At 45.0% G+C, this 11,775-nt stretch overlaps 1 protein-coding gene across 1 annotated transcript; it reads right to left on the bottom strand.

The window, feature by feature from the left end:
• On the bottom strand, positions 1–4,078 carry LOC119327498 (acyl-coenzyme A oxidase 4, peroxisomal-like). Its single transcript, XM_037600601.1, has 13 exons — positions 3,919–4,078; positions 3,704–3,817; positions 2,710–2,816; positions 2,408–2,485; positions 2,183–2,306; positions 2,001–2,074; positions 1,849–1,908; positions 1,665–1,774; positions 1,311–1,470; positions 1,133–1,209; positions 876–1,047; positions 686–778; positions 1–474 (listed from the first exon to the last, which is right to left on the bottom strand). The coding sequence occupies exons 1-13, from the start codon at positions 3,932–3,934 to the stop codon at positions 346–348; spliced, it is 1,314 nt and encodes a 437-aa protein (XP_037456498.1). The 5' UTR covers positions 3,935–4,078; the 3' UTR covers positions 1–345.
• Positions 4,079–11,775: the final 7,697 nt, after the last annotated feature.

Below are 11,775 nucleotides of genomic sequence, written 5' to 3'. Positions count from 1 at the left end.
TGAGAGGTGACTCCATATGCTGTACCATTACATAGATACAAATCCAGCTCCGACTTATCCTTCCGCTTTACAGATTAGGCCCTGTTTGGATAGCCGTTTTCGTTTTAAATACACTTGTAAATAATACATGTCTCAGTCCGTCGTTTCATTTTCAGACGTAAATTGCTCAGTGACCGGTATGATCCGCGTGTAACTGAAACAGCTCCGTATCGAATTACATCCATTCCAAGCGCCCCCTTACATTTGATCATTCGGTTGCACTTATTTCAATCTTACTCGTACCCACCAGAATACAAGATGGGGGTCATACTTTGCTGTTCATCATAGCTGGAGGCAGAAGAAGAATTACAGCCGAGATTTCGCTACTGCAGCAGGTTTGAAGCTCGCGATCCCGGTGATTTCTCTTCCGGTCACCAGGCTGTTGATGTCATAGGTGCCCTCATACGAGTAAATCGGCTCCAGATCGCAGAACGCCTGCAAAGATTGAGATAGTTGTGATCAATGTTTCTTTACTACCATTTCAAAATAAAAAAATGTTTCTTTACTAGACACCGTGAAATGGAGAAAATCAAGTGGCTAATAATAGGCCATACATCAGCCCGTGAGATAATATTTAAATATAATCCAATCCAATGTACCATGTTCGGAGATGATCAAATGGATATTGAATGTTAGCACTTTTTACCTTCGCTACTAGAAAATCAGCCAAAATTCCATTGCCGCCCAATAGCTCTCGACCCAGAGAAACTACCTCCCTTGACTTGCTGGACGTCCATGCCTGAATTCAAACGTTGATCAGTACATTGTACATGTCAAGACATCATACACGATTTAAACAAAGAGACCATTGGCTAGCTAAAAAGCAGTTTACGGACCTTGCCCAAACTAGCATGACCTGGTGTCATTTTGCCTGACTCATAGAGCTTGCACAAGCGCCAGCCGACAAGAAGCATGGCCTGGATGTTACCAAGCATCCGAACAAGCTTTTCTTGGTTGAGCTGAAAGGCTGCCAGGGGAGCTCCAAACTGCTTCCTTTCTTTCAAATACCTATCCAGTGGCAAATGTGCAAAGTCAAATAGGTATAGACCAGTACAAAGATAATTGTAAATTGAAGGATAGGTGAGGTTCGGACCGATGGCACATGTCGTAGACGCCCATCGATATGCCAATTGGCTGCCAAGCCACCATAATACGTGACATTGCTAGGACCTATTTCAGCAGTCCAAGAGTAAATAAGAACAAAGATTACACCACCAAGCAGCAACTCCAATCGGCTAACAAAGAGCAGGGAAGTTGGGGGTGGCAGGTACCTTGCTTATATCCTGAAATGAATTGATGCCTGTTAATCTGTCTTCTTCTGGGACAAATACTTTATTCAGAAGGATATCGCCATTCTGAACCATTCTAAGTCCAATTTTGTTTTGAATTTTTGTGGCTCTCAAACCAGGCGCCCCCTTCTTCACAATGAATCTGGAGAAAGTGTATCATATTCATCATTCACAAGCAGGGTAGTTTTGCATTAATAAGCAGAGAAATAACTTCATACTGACATGTACTCCCTCTGTAAACTAATATAAGATCTTTTAGATCGTATATTAGTTTACAGAGGGAGTACATGATATTAACACAATGCTATCAAATGTAGTCCAAAACAGAATGATTACCCATTTAGTTGCTTTGTGTCTGCATTCCTAGCTAAAATTACAAGCACATCTGCAAACGTGCTGTTACCTATCCAGCGCTTTTGGCCATCTAATTGCCAACCGCCAGGTACCTTAAAAATCATGACATGATAAGGTAGTGAAGAAAAAACTTAAATTTTCTCAAATACAGTGATAAATATTAAACCTTGGTTGCTGAAGTTTTCAAGGAGCTTGCATCACTTCCATAATCTGGCTCTGTTAAAGCCTACAGAAAGCGGACACACTCTTAGGAAGAGGAGATAATGATAATAACACATTGAATATTGTATATATAAGCTACTGGATAATGTGACTCACCCAGCAACCAACAGTTTTAAACTGAGCTAACGATGGTAAGTACTTCTGCTTTTGAGCCTCTGATCCACAAAGAGCTGTCCTTCACACATACAGAATTAAAACACGAGCTCAAGTAAGTTGTTGTTGGTCAAAGTCAAACAGAATATCAAACATAATCTTTTGAAAAAGAACGACAACTTTACCAATTGTGGACATTGCCAAAGAGGAGTGCACTAGAATAAATGTGGAGCAGCTTGCATCAACCCGTGCAACTTCTGCTATAGAAACGGCACTCGCTGTAAGCGAGAGCCCTGGGCAACCATATCCCTGTAACGCCACAAAATTTGTGAAAAACTAATTCTAACATTGTACGTGTACAAATCCAAAATTACATAGTACAGCATGAATAGAAGATTGGTAGTTTGTACCTTCGTTGTACTTCCAGCTAAGCCAAGAGTTGCAAGTTTCGGAATGGCATGAAATGGGAATTCTGCCTTCTCCCAGTACTGCAAAAGCAAAATAACGAAGTTTTTGACACATCAGCCATTAGTTTGTCACAACAGCTACTACAAAGAAGAGTAGGCATCTAAACATGACAAGACAAAACTTGCAGCAGTATGTACTACAAGGTTTCAGTATGTAGACATGTTGCACCATAACATTAGTCCAGATTATGTTATTTCTCTGAGAACACGAAACGAAATGGGAAATGTATGTAGCAAGAACATACTTCGGTCATAATGGGTGCGATTTCTTTCTCTGAAATAGCACGGACTTTCTTCCTAAGCGCCTTCTCTTCATTGGTCAGCAAATCATCTAGCTGGTAGTAGTCCGACACTGCAAACAACAATTAATGAACTTACAAACAGGTAACGTGTAGCACAGTGCATAATTCAAATGCTGTAGATTAATGTGGTAACCAAAGTCTGCAAGAAAATATGTACAATGTTGAATAATATAACTGACACAGAAATTAATTAATTTAGTACGCTGTAAGCAGGTGAAAGATTGTGAAACAAGAGGACCAAGTGCCTTCTTTTGCTCTTTAAATTTTGTGAGTGGATACAACTACTTTCTGACAAAAATAACATGTCCATTTCTGCTTGGCCGTGCAAGGAAAAGTTGCTAATTAATTATATACATTGTGAAAGCGACCAACCCTGTGATCAATAAGTCCAAGGCAAGCATTCTTAAACGCACAAGCAAAAGATATAATCACGTTTACTTTACTGAAAATCCAGATCATTCTTGTAAATTTGTTCTTTACTAGTCTGTTGCAGAGTGCAAATGGAAAACTACCCCATATTTTAAACTGAAAATGACATTAAGGAACTCCTACTATCATTGTGGACAGGTGCAAAAGCAAATAAGTCTCACTAACGTTAATTATATGAACATAATTAAATCACAAACACAGTTCCAACAATATTAACCCAAAATTCAAAATACATTTCCAGGATTTGGGTATCCAGTAAAGCGCTCCAAACCCTCGTTTTCTCAAGAGCACGCTGGATTCTTTCCCGTGGATAACCTCAAAGTGATGAACAGAACAGTGAACCCTCCTCTCCAAAGAGACAAATAAGACAGTTCACCTAACAATTGCTCTACTTGACCTAAAAAATACAACCATCTTACCACTACGTACAACCAAAACCTGCAGCTAACTTAAACCCGAAAAAATGGTCAACGAACAAAATCAATGAAACGGGAACGGGGGATCTCACCGGCGGGCGGGAACAGGGACGCCGGCGTGGCCTGCGGGAACGCGAGCGCCACCTCCAACGCCGGTAGCCCGACTTTCCCTCCGTCCTCGTTCCGCCCTTCTCCGCCGCTTCCGCCTGCACGACACCAGCGCACGAAATCAACACCCCCCGAGAATCAGAAGCCGCTCAATCCGCGCGGGAAACCCGCCCGCCCCGGAGCTCAGTCCGCCGCTCACCTCGCAAGCTTCCCATCTCCGAGGCGCAACCGAGAGCTCGTGGGCTCCTCTCTTCTCCTCCGGGGATCCGAGCTTCTCTCGATCGAGGTGGAGGAGTAGTTGGGAAGGGGGACAGAGACGAAAAGCTTTGCAGGAGAGGAGCTATCCGGCCATTTCGAGAGTTAATAGACGGTACGCTAACTGAGCTGGCGGGCCCACAAGCCACTGACGCAACTTCATTGTTGCCTGATCGGCATGACGTGGCAGGCGGCCGGCCAGCGGCGAGGGATTTTGCGTGTACGCGACGTTGTGTCTATGTGTCACTGACAGATGAGATCAGAGCTCGAGTGGACCCAGTGCAGTTTCATTCAGTGTGTGCTTGGTCGCTCGGTGCAAGCAGGGGCCATCGGATTTCCATCAGACGGCGCTCCCGTTTCGTCAAACTTTCCAAACATTACAGAATTTACCTAGTGAAATACACCATAGATCTTATACTCACTCCGGTCTTTTTTACTCTGCATACAAGATTTGTTTGAAGTATACGCATAACTCAAAAATGGAGGAGGCTGAGATCACCTCCCCCCTCCTCGCGTCGCCTCTCCGGCGACTCAGGGGCAACCCTAGCTGCCGCACCTTCTCCCCGCCGCGCCGCCGCCAGAGGCCCAGCCGGCGAAGCGCGTGCTAGTTCATGTGAAGGCGGCGGCGAGGCCTTTTCCCTTGGCGTGACGATGTCCTACTGTCGGCCAGGCCCCCACCCTTGGGGTGGTGTCACAACGGTGATTTCTGCTCCGAGCTACGACCATGGCTACGGGGCTACGGCGTCGGTTGATTCCAGGTGGTGCTCCCCAGTGGTGGCTGCCATTGCGGCTTGCCGGCCTGGTGGCAAGGCAAGCGTTTGAGGCCCGCGGTAGACCTCTTTCTGGTGCGGCTATGGCCACGTCAACCCTGGACCTGCGTTCTCTGGTGTCCTCGGTTCGCCGACGTCCTCTACCAGTGTGGCTTCGGCCACAACGCTTCACACCATGTCCAAGGCCCGCGTGTCCGGGCATAGCTCCCCTTCTTGTGGTGTCGGTTTGACCAACGTTTGGTTTCCATGTCTTCTGATCATGATCCGGCAGCTACGGGATTGCTCGGACTTGGACGAAGAGAAATCCTTGCTTGGCTTGCCATAGTTGGCAGCGGCAACGCTTGCGAGTGTCTTTGCCTCCGTGGAGGCGCTGCCATGGCCCCCTTTCTGTGCCCCTCTGCGAGCACCGGGGGAAACCCTTAGGTCTGATTCTCGGATTGGACGACGATGGCGTCACTACGTCGTTTTCCTTCCTGAAGGTGTCGTCTAGTTGGCTCGTCGCGTCTCTGGTGTTGGTTATGAAGATGTTGGATGCCATGTTGGTTCAGGTTACCACTCAAGGCGTGGATTTCCGGGGCGCTATGTACGACTTCCACGGTGTTTCCCCCATGTCTTCCGCCTTCGACTTTTACGGGTCCTGCTTCTCACTTGTCATTGTTGTTGTCATTGTTGTTGTTGTCGAGCACTTCATTAAACTTGGCCTCCAGTTTAGCGTCGAATGTATTCTCAAAACTATCTAGCTTCTTCATAGCCTCTCCGAATTTTATTAGCATGCCTTGCACACCCATTGTTCATTGAAATTTATCGTGCAACTCCTTGTTCGTCATGTTCTCCCAGTCCAGCTCATCGGCATATGATCCTATCATGGTAAGGAGAAATAGAAATACACAAGAATATGGTCCTACTCACTACTAATAGGATGTGGTGTGGTGGAAAGTCACAAATCTGTCAAGCTAATACAAATGCGTACCCGTTCTTACCAAGCAACATGTGATGATTGGCAATAGTTATAGTCAAAACTTTCAAAGCTTGGATAGAGCGATTGCCAGGTGGTGTCAAACACATGAATTAGATGTATCTGGAGTTTGGAAGGCTTAAATATTGTAGCAAAAAAGGTCAGGAATAATCAATTCAGAGATGCAAAGTTGAATAAACACTTAACGATAATATTGTGCTGGTCCTAGGCTAGACTGTACTATAGACATGAGCCTAGAACACTAATAAAATCATAGCATGACACGTAAACAAGGGAGAAGCACACTCTAAATCTCTTTTCTTGCTCTTTTCCTTCTTTTTTGGTTCACTTTTTTCTCTTTTTTTGCTCGGCAACATTTTTTTCCATGTCCTTGTATGTCAACATGGTGGCTCCAAAATCCTGAAAACTCCACTAGCAACTCCGTTCTTGTTCCTATCACGTGCGCCTTCATCTCCATGCTTGATCATGCTCCCACGTTCATCCCTCTTGTCCATGCCAGGCCCTTAATTTGTAAGCAACACAGATGTATCCAATTTAGGCAGAAGAATATTCTCATAAACATTAGAAATATTACCAAGAAACTAAAGTACCTGATAATTTAACTAGCGTGTGCGAACTCTAGTAATTGGTCCATTATGTGTAGTAGTAATAGGGGCTATGGGTGTAAATGTGGTAGTGATGTCCACATCATGAGGGCTTAAAGAGGGTCTGTTTTCACCTTAACACTACAAAAAAAAGATACATCCGTGACATTTTGGGCCAAAAGAATTTTTTTTCTATCATGCTTATGACACTTCTATGACGATAATTGTGACAAAACCCGGTATCATCATAGATGTGGTGGGCTCCTACTTCTATGACAAAAAGCATGATAGAAAATGGGTTTTTCGTCCTGTGCGGGCCGGAGAGGCAGCTGCATGACATTCTTTGGGCCATCCATGACGGAAAAAACCATGGTAGAAGCGAGGGCAAGGAAAATATCGGGGAGTTCCCGGTTACGGTGGGTGGTCAGGGCCGAGCGATGCACGGAGGGATTGCACGTTTCTCTCGTACACGTATGCGCGTGGGTGCGAGGCGTTGGGCTCTAACTGAACCCGAGCAAGGCGTTCACCTACTGAACCCGAGCGATTGCACTGGCTAAGCGTTATTGAACCCGAGAGATCGATCGAACCCTGGTTGTTAACTGAACCCGGTCGAGCGATTCCTTCGCAACTGCTGCTAACTGAAGCCGATCGAACCTGCTGCCTCTTGATGAACCGTGAGTGTTGTTGGGGGTTGGATGAACAGTTTCCGGTGGGGGTTGGATGAACAGGACCCCGTGGTAGCAGAGGTCATTGCCGCTGGATGAACAGGACCCCGATCGAGCCGGTTGGGGGTGGATGAACATGACTCCTTGGAGGGCTGGTTGAACAGTAGCCGGTGGAGGGCTGGTTGAATAGTAACCCGTGGAGGGCTGGTTGAACGGTAGCAGTGGAGGCAGGAGGCAGATGTCGTGGATGAACAGTCGCAGGTGGAGGCTGGAGGACGTCCACGGTGGATGAATAGTAGCCCATGGCGGCTGGAGCGAGGCAGTAGATGGTGGATGAACAATAGCCCGTGGAGTCCCGTTTTGCGGTACGCCACACCCCTCCCGATGAACAGGACCCGTTTCGACCGTATGAGGTTGAAGAGAAGTCTGTTTCCTCCGTTTTGCAGTACGCCACACCCCTCCCGATCAACATGACCCCGTTTCGACCATAGGAGGTCGAAGAGAAGTCCATTTTCTCCGTTTTGCGGTACGCCAGACCCCTCCCGGTGAACAAGATCCCATTTCGACCATAGGCGGTCGAACAGAAGGTTGTTTCCTATGTTCTGCGGTACGCCATGCCTCGTTTCGGGTGTTTCGTCCAAGCCGGTTGGCTCCCGATGAACAGGACACATTCCGTTGCCTCCCAATGAACACGAGGCAGTTTCTCCGTTCCGTCCCAGCCGGTTGGCTGCCGATGAAAAGGACGCAGTTGCTGCCCTCTGCTGCCTCTCCATGTACACAAGCCCTGGCCGTACGTATGTGCGAGTAGGCGTCCGAGACCCCGCCCGTACGTCTGTACGTACGTGTACATGATATAGACGGGACTGCTGAAAGTGCAACTAATCCCTGGGTGGTTTTGGTAATTCTTAACAACATATAGCTCATTGAACTAATACTCTTTCAAGATGATCATTTCAAAAAGTTCAATGATTGGCATGGCATGGACTAGAGACGTGGACCCCTCAAAATGCTAAGGACACATATTGTCAACAAGCTCAAGACTCTACATTTTCATTTAAGTGATCCAAAATCACATTGAGTCCATAGGAAAAGCCAATACTATTAAAAAGGGATGAGGTGTTGCTTAATGGCTTGCTTGCTCAAAATACTTAGTGATATGCTCCAAAAACTCTCAACCACTTTATCATTTCCACATATGTCCTAAACCTAAAGTCAAACTCGGCCCCACTGATTTGATCTATCCGGCGCCACCGAGTTCTTTTGACATAGCCACTGCCACAAACCCTAATCACTTCGGTCTCACCGATAGGGATCTCGGTCTCACCGAGATGGGATTGCAAACTCTCTATTTCCCTTCGTAACATTTCGGTCTCACCGAAATGAGCGACCGGTCCCATCGAGTTCACAATGCAAACTCCCTGTTTCCTTTTCGTAACGTTTCGGTCCCACCGAGTTTGCCTGACCAACTCTCTGTTTTCCTATTACTAAAATCGGTCCCACCGAGTTCATGTGACCGGTCTCACCGAGATCAAGTTATGTCCTAACCCTAGCACATCGGTCCCACCGAGTTGATCATGTCGGTCCCACCGAAAAGCCTAACATTCACATTTTAAACTGAATCGGTCTGACCGAGTTTCACTATTCGGTCTCACCGAGTTTGGGAATCTGTGTGTAACGGTTAGATTTTTTGTGGAGGCTATATATACCCCTCCACCCATTCTTCATTCACGGAGAAAGCCATCAGAACGTGCCTACACTTCTAGTATTCATTTTTTGAGAGAGAACCACCTACTCATGTGTTGAGACCAAGACATTCCATTCCAACCACAAGAATCTTGATCTCTAACCTTCCCCAAGTTGCTTTCCACTCAAATCATCTTTCCACCATAGCCAAATCTGTGAGAAAGAGTTGAGTGTTGGGAAGACTATCATTTGAAGCACAAGAACAAGGAGTTCATCATCAACACACCATTTATTACCTTTTGGAGAGTGGTGTCTCCTAGATTGGTTAGGTGTCACTTGGGAGCCTCTGTCAAGATTGTGAAGTTGAACCAAGGAGTTTGTAAGGGCAAGGAGATTGCCTACTTCGTGAAGATCTACCCAAGTGAGGCAAGTCCTTCGTGGGCGATGGCCATGGTGGTATAGACAAGGTTGCTTCTTCGTGGACCCTTCATGGGTGGAGCTCTCCATGGACTCGTGCAGCTGTTACCCTTCGTGGGTTGAAGTCTCCATCAACGTGGATGTACGATAGCACCACCTATCGGAACCACGCCAAAAATCTCATGTGTCTACATTGCGTTTGCTCCCTCCAAACTCCTCCCATTTACCTTCATATGCAATGATTTACATTTCGCTTCTATACTCTTAGAATTGCATGTGTAGGTTGATTGCTTGACTAGTGCTAAGTTGCTAAAATCTACCAAGAATTAAAACTGGGAAAAGGCTAGATTTTTATTTGGTTAAGTAGTCTAATCACCCCCCTTCTAGACATACTTTCGATCCTACAAGTGGTATCAGAGCTTTGGTCTCCATTTGCCTTGATTTCCATAGCTTTGGTGATCATAGCCTTGGTTTCACAACCTAGGAGAGTATGGCGTCTAGCGAGGAAAACTACCACTGTAGAGGTCCTTACTTTGATGGTACTAATTTTGCTAGTTGGAAACATAAGATGAAAATGCATATTCTTGGACATAACCCCGCCGTTTGGGCCATTGTGTGTATTGGTTTGCAAGGTGAATTCTTCGATGGGAGAGAACCGAATCATGAAGCTACCGCGGAAGAATTGAAGATATTGCAATACAATGCTCAAGCTTACGGTATCCTCTTCAACGGATTGTGCCCCGAAGAATTCAAAAAAATCATCCGTCTTGATAATGCAAAGGAAATTTGGGATACTTTGATTGATATGCATGAAGGTACCGACTCCGTCAAGGAATCCAAGTTGGATGTGCTTCAAAGTCAGCTTGACAAGTTCAAAATGAAGGATGGTGAAGGTGTCGCTGAAATGTACTCTAGGCTTGCTCTCATCACAAATGAGATTGCCAGCTTAGGAAGTGAAGAGATGACCGGCAAATTCATCATCAAGAAGATCCTAAGAGCCTTGGATGGAAAATATGATACCGTGTGCACTTTGATCCAAATAATGCCAAATTACAAAGATCTCAAGCCAACCGAAGTCATTGGAAGAATTGTTGCTCATGAGATGTCACTCAAGGATAAAGAAGAGCTTCACAACAAGTCCAGTGGTGCTTACAAAGCCTCATGTGATGCTCCTACATCATCAAGTGAGAAACAAGCCTTCAATGAAGAATTGAGCTTAATGATGAAGAACTTCAACAAGTTCTAGAATAGTAGAAGCAAGGAAAGGAGTTCCAAGTCAAGGTCCTACAATGACAAAAGATCTTCTAGTCATGAGCGAAACTGCTACAATTGTGGAAAACCCGGACACTACTCCAATGAGTGTACGACTCCCTACAAAAGAAGAGAAGACTCACCTAAAAGGAGAAGCAAAAGGGAAGAATCACCTCCAAGAGAGAGAAGGAGTAGAGATGATCGCTATGAACGAAGAACCTCTCGCAGAAGCAAGGATTCGGAAAGAAAGGACAACTCATCAAGGAGCTATACAAAACGAAGACATCAAGCTCACGTTGGTGAATGGGTATCCGGTTCTGACTCCGACCACCACTCTGAGACAAGTTATCACCCCGACTCCGAATATACTCAAGATGAAGGTGTTGCCGGTCTAGCACTTGTGTCAACCAACTCCTATGACATATTTGAGTCACCAAATGAAGGAATTGGAAGATGCTTCATGGCTAAAGGCCCCAAGGTATCACACCCCGAGTATGTTGATTTCAATAGTGATGAATATGATTTGCTAGGTGATGATGATTTAGTTGTTGACAACTCTAGTGAAGAATATTATGATGAAAATGCTATTAATCATGCTAATCAAGATGAAATGAATGACACTGATAAGAAGGAGATTGAGTGTCTAACTAAAGAACTAAACACTCTTAAGTTAGCTCATGAAACTACTTTAGAAGATCATCGAGAACTTTTGAAAACTCATGAGAAGCTACGCTTCGAGAAGCTCAATCTTGATCAAGAACATGGGTTCTTAAAAGCCATCAATGATGATCTTCAAAAGAAAAGTTCTTCTTACATTGCCAAGCGTTTACTCTTGTCAACTTACATGCCACAAGTAAAATCTAGCAACAAGTGTAGGAAAGATTCTTCTTCTAGTAGTAACAATAATCATGCTAAATCCAATATTGTTGCTTCTAGTAATTCTCTTGATTCCACTAATGATTCTCTTATCCGAGTTACACTTGAGCAAGAAAATAGCATATTGAAGGGAATTATAGAGAAAGGTGTTTACAAGAGCCTTGCTGGAAGTAAACAATTTGAGGAAATTGTATGCAAGCAAGGAAGGCACCGAAAGAATCAAGGTGTTGGTTTTGAACGGAAGTTCAATGCCAATGGATTTGAGTGGGAAGAAGATCAATACCTCAAGACAAAGTTTGTTCCTCAGCAAGAGAAGTATGAGCCTACTTCCTTCAAGGGAACACAAGCTCAAGATGATCTTCCACTACAAGACCACAAGCTAAAAGGCAAGGACAAGCTTCAAGAGGAGATTGATGCATTTGAAGATGCTCCAAAGGCCTTGGTCAAGTGGGTTCCCAAGTATACATCAATTTCTACTTCATCACGTACATCTACAACCCCAAGGATTCCAATCAAGATGATATGGATCACGAAGAAGAAGAACTAGAGAGTTGTTGAGGGTGACTATGCCAACATACT

The sequence above is a fragment of the Triticum dicoccoides genome, chromosome 1B, assembly GCF_002162155.2.
Source record: "Triticum dicoccoides isolate Atlit2015 ecotype Zavitan chromosome 1B, WEW_v2.0, whole genome shotgun sequence".
Taxonomy (NCBI): Eukaryota; Viridiplantae; Streptophyta; class Magnoliopsida; order Poales; family Poaceae; genus Triticum; species Triticum dicoccoides.
Note: the sequence above shows the minus strand (reverse complement) of the source record. Positions and strands in the feature narration are given on the sequence as shown.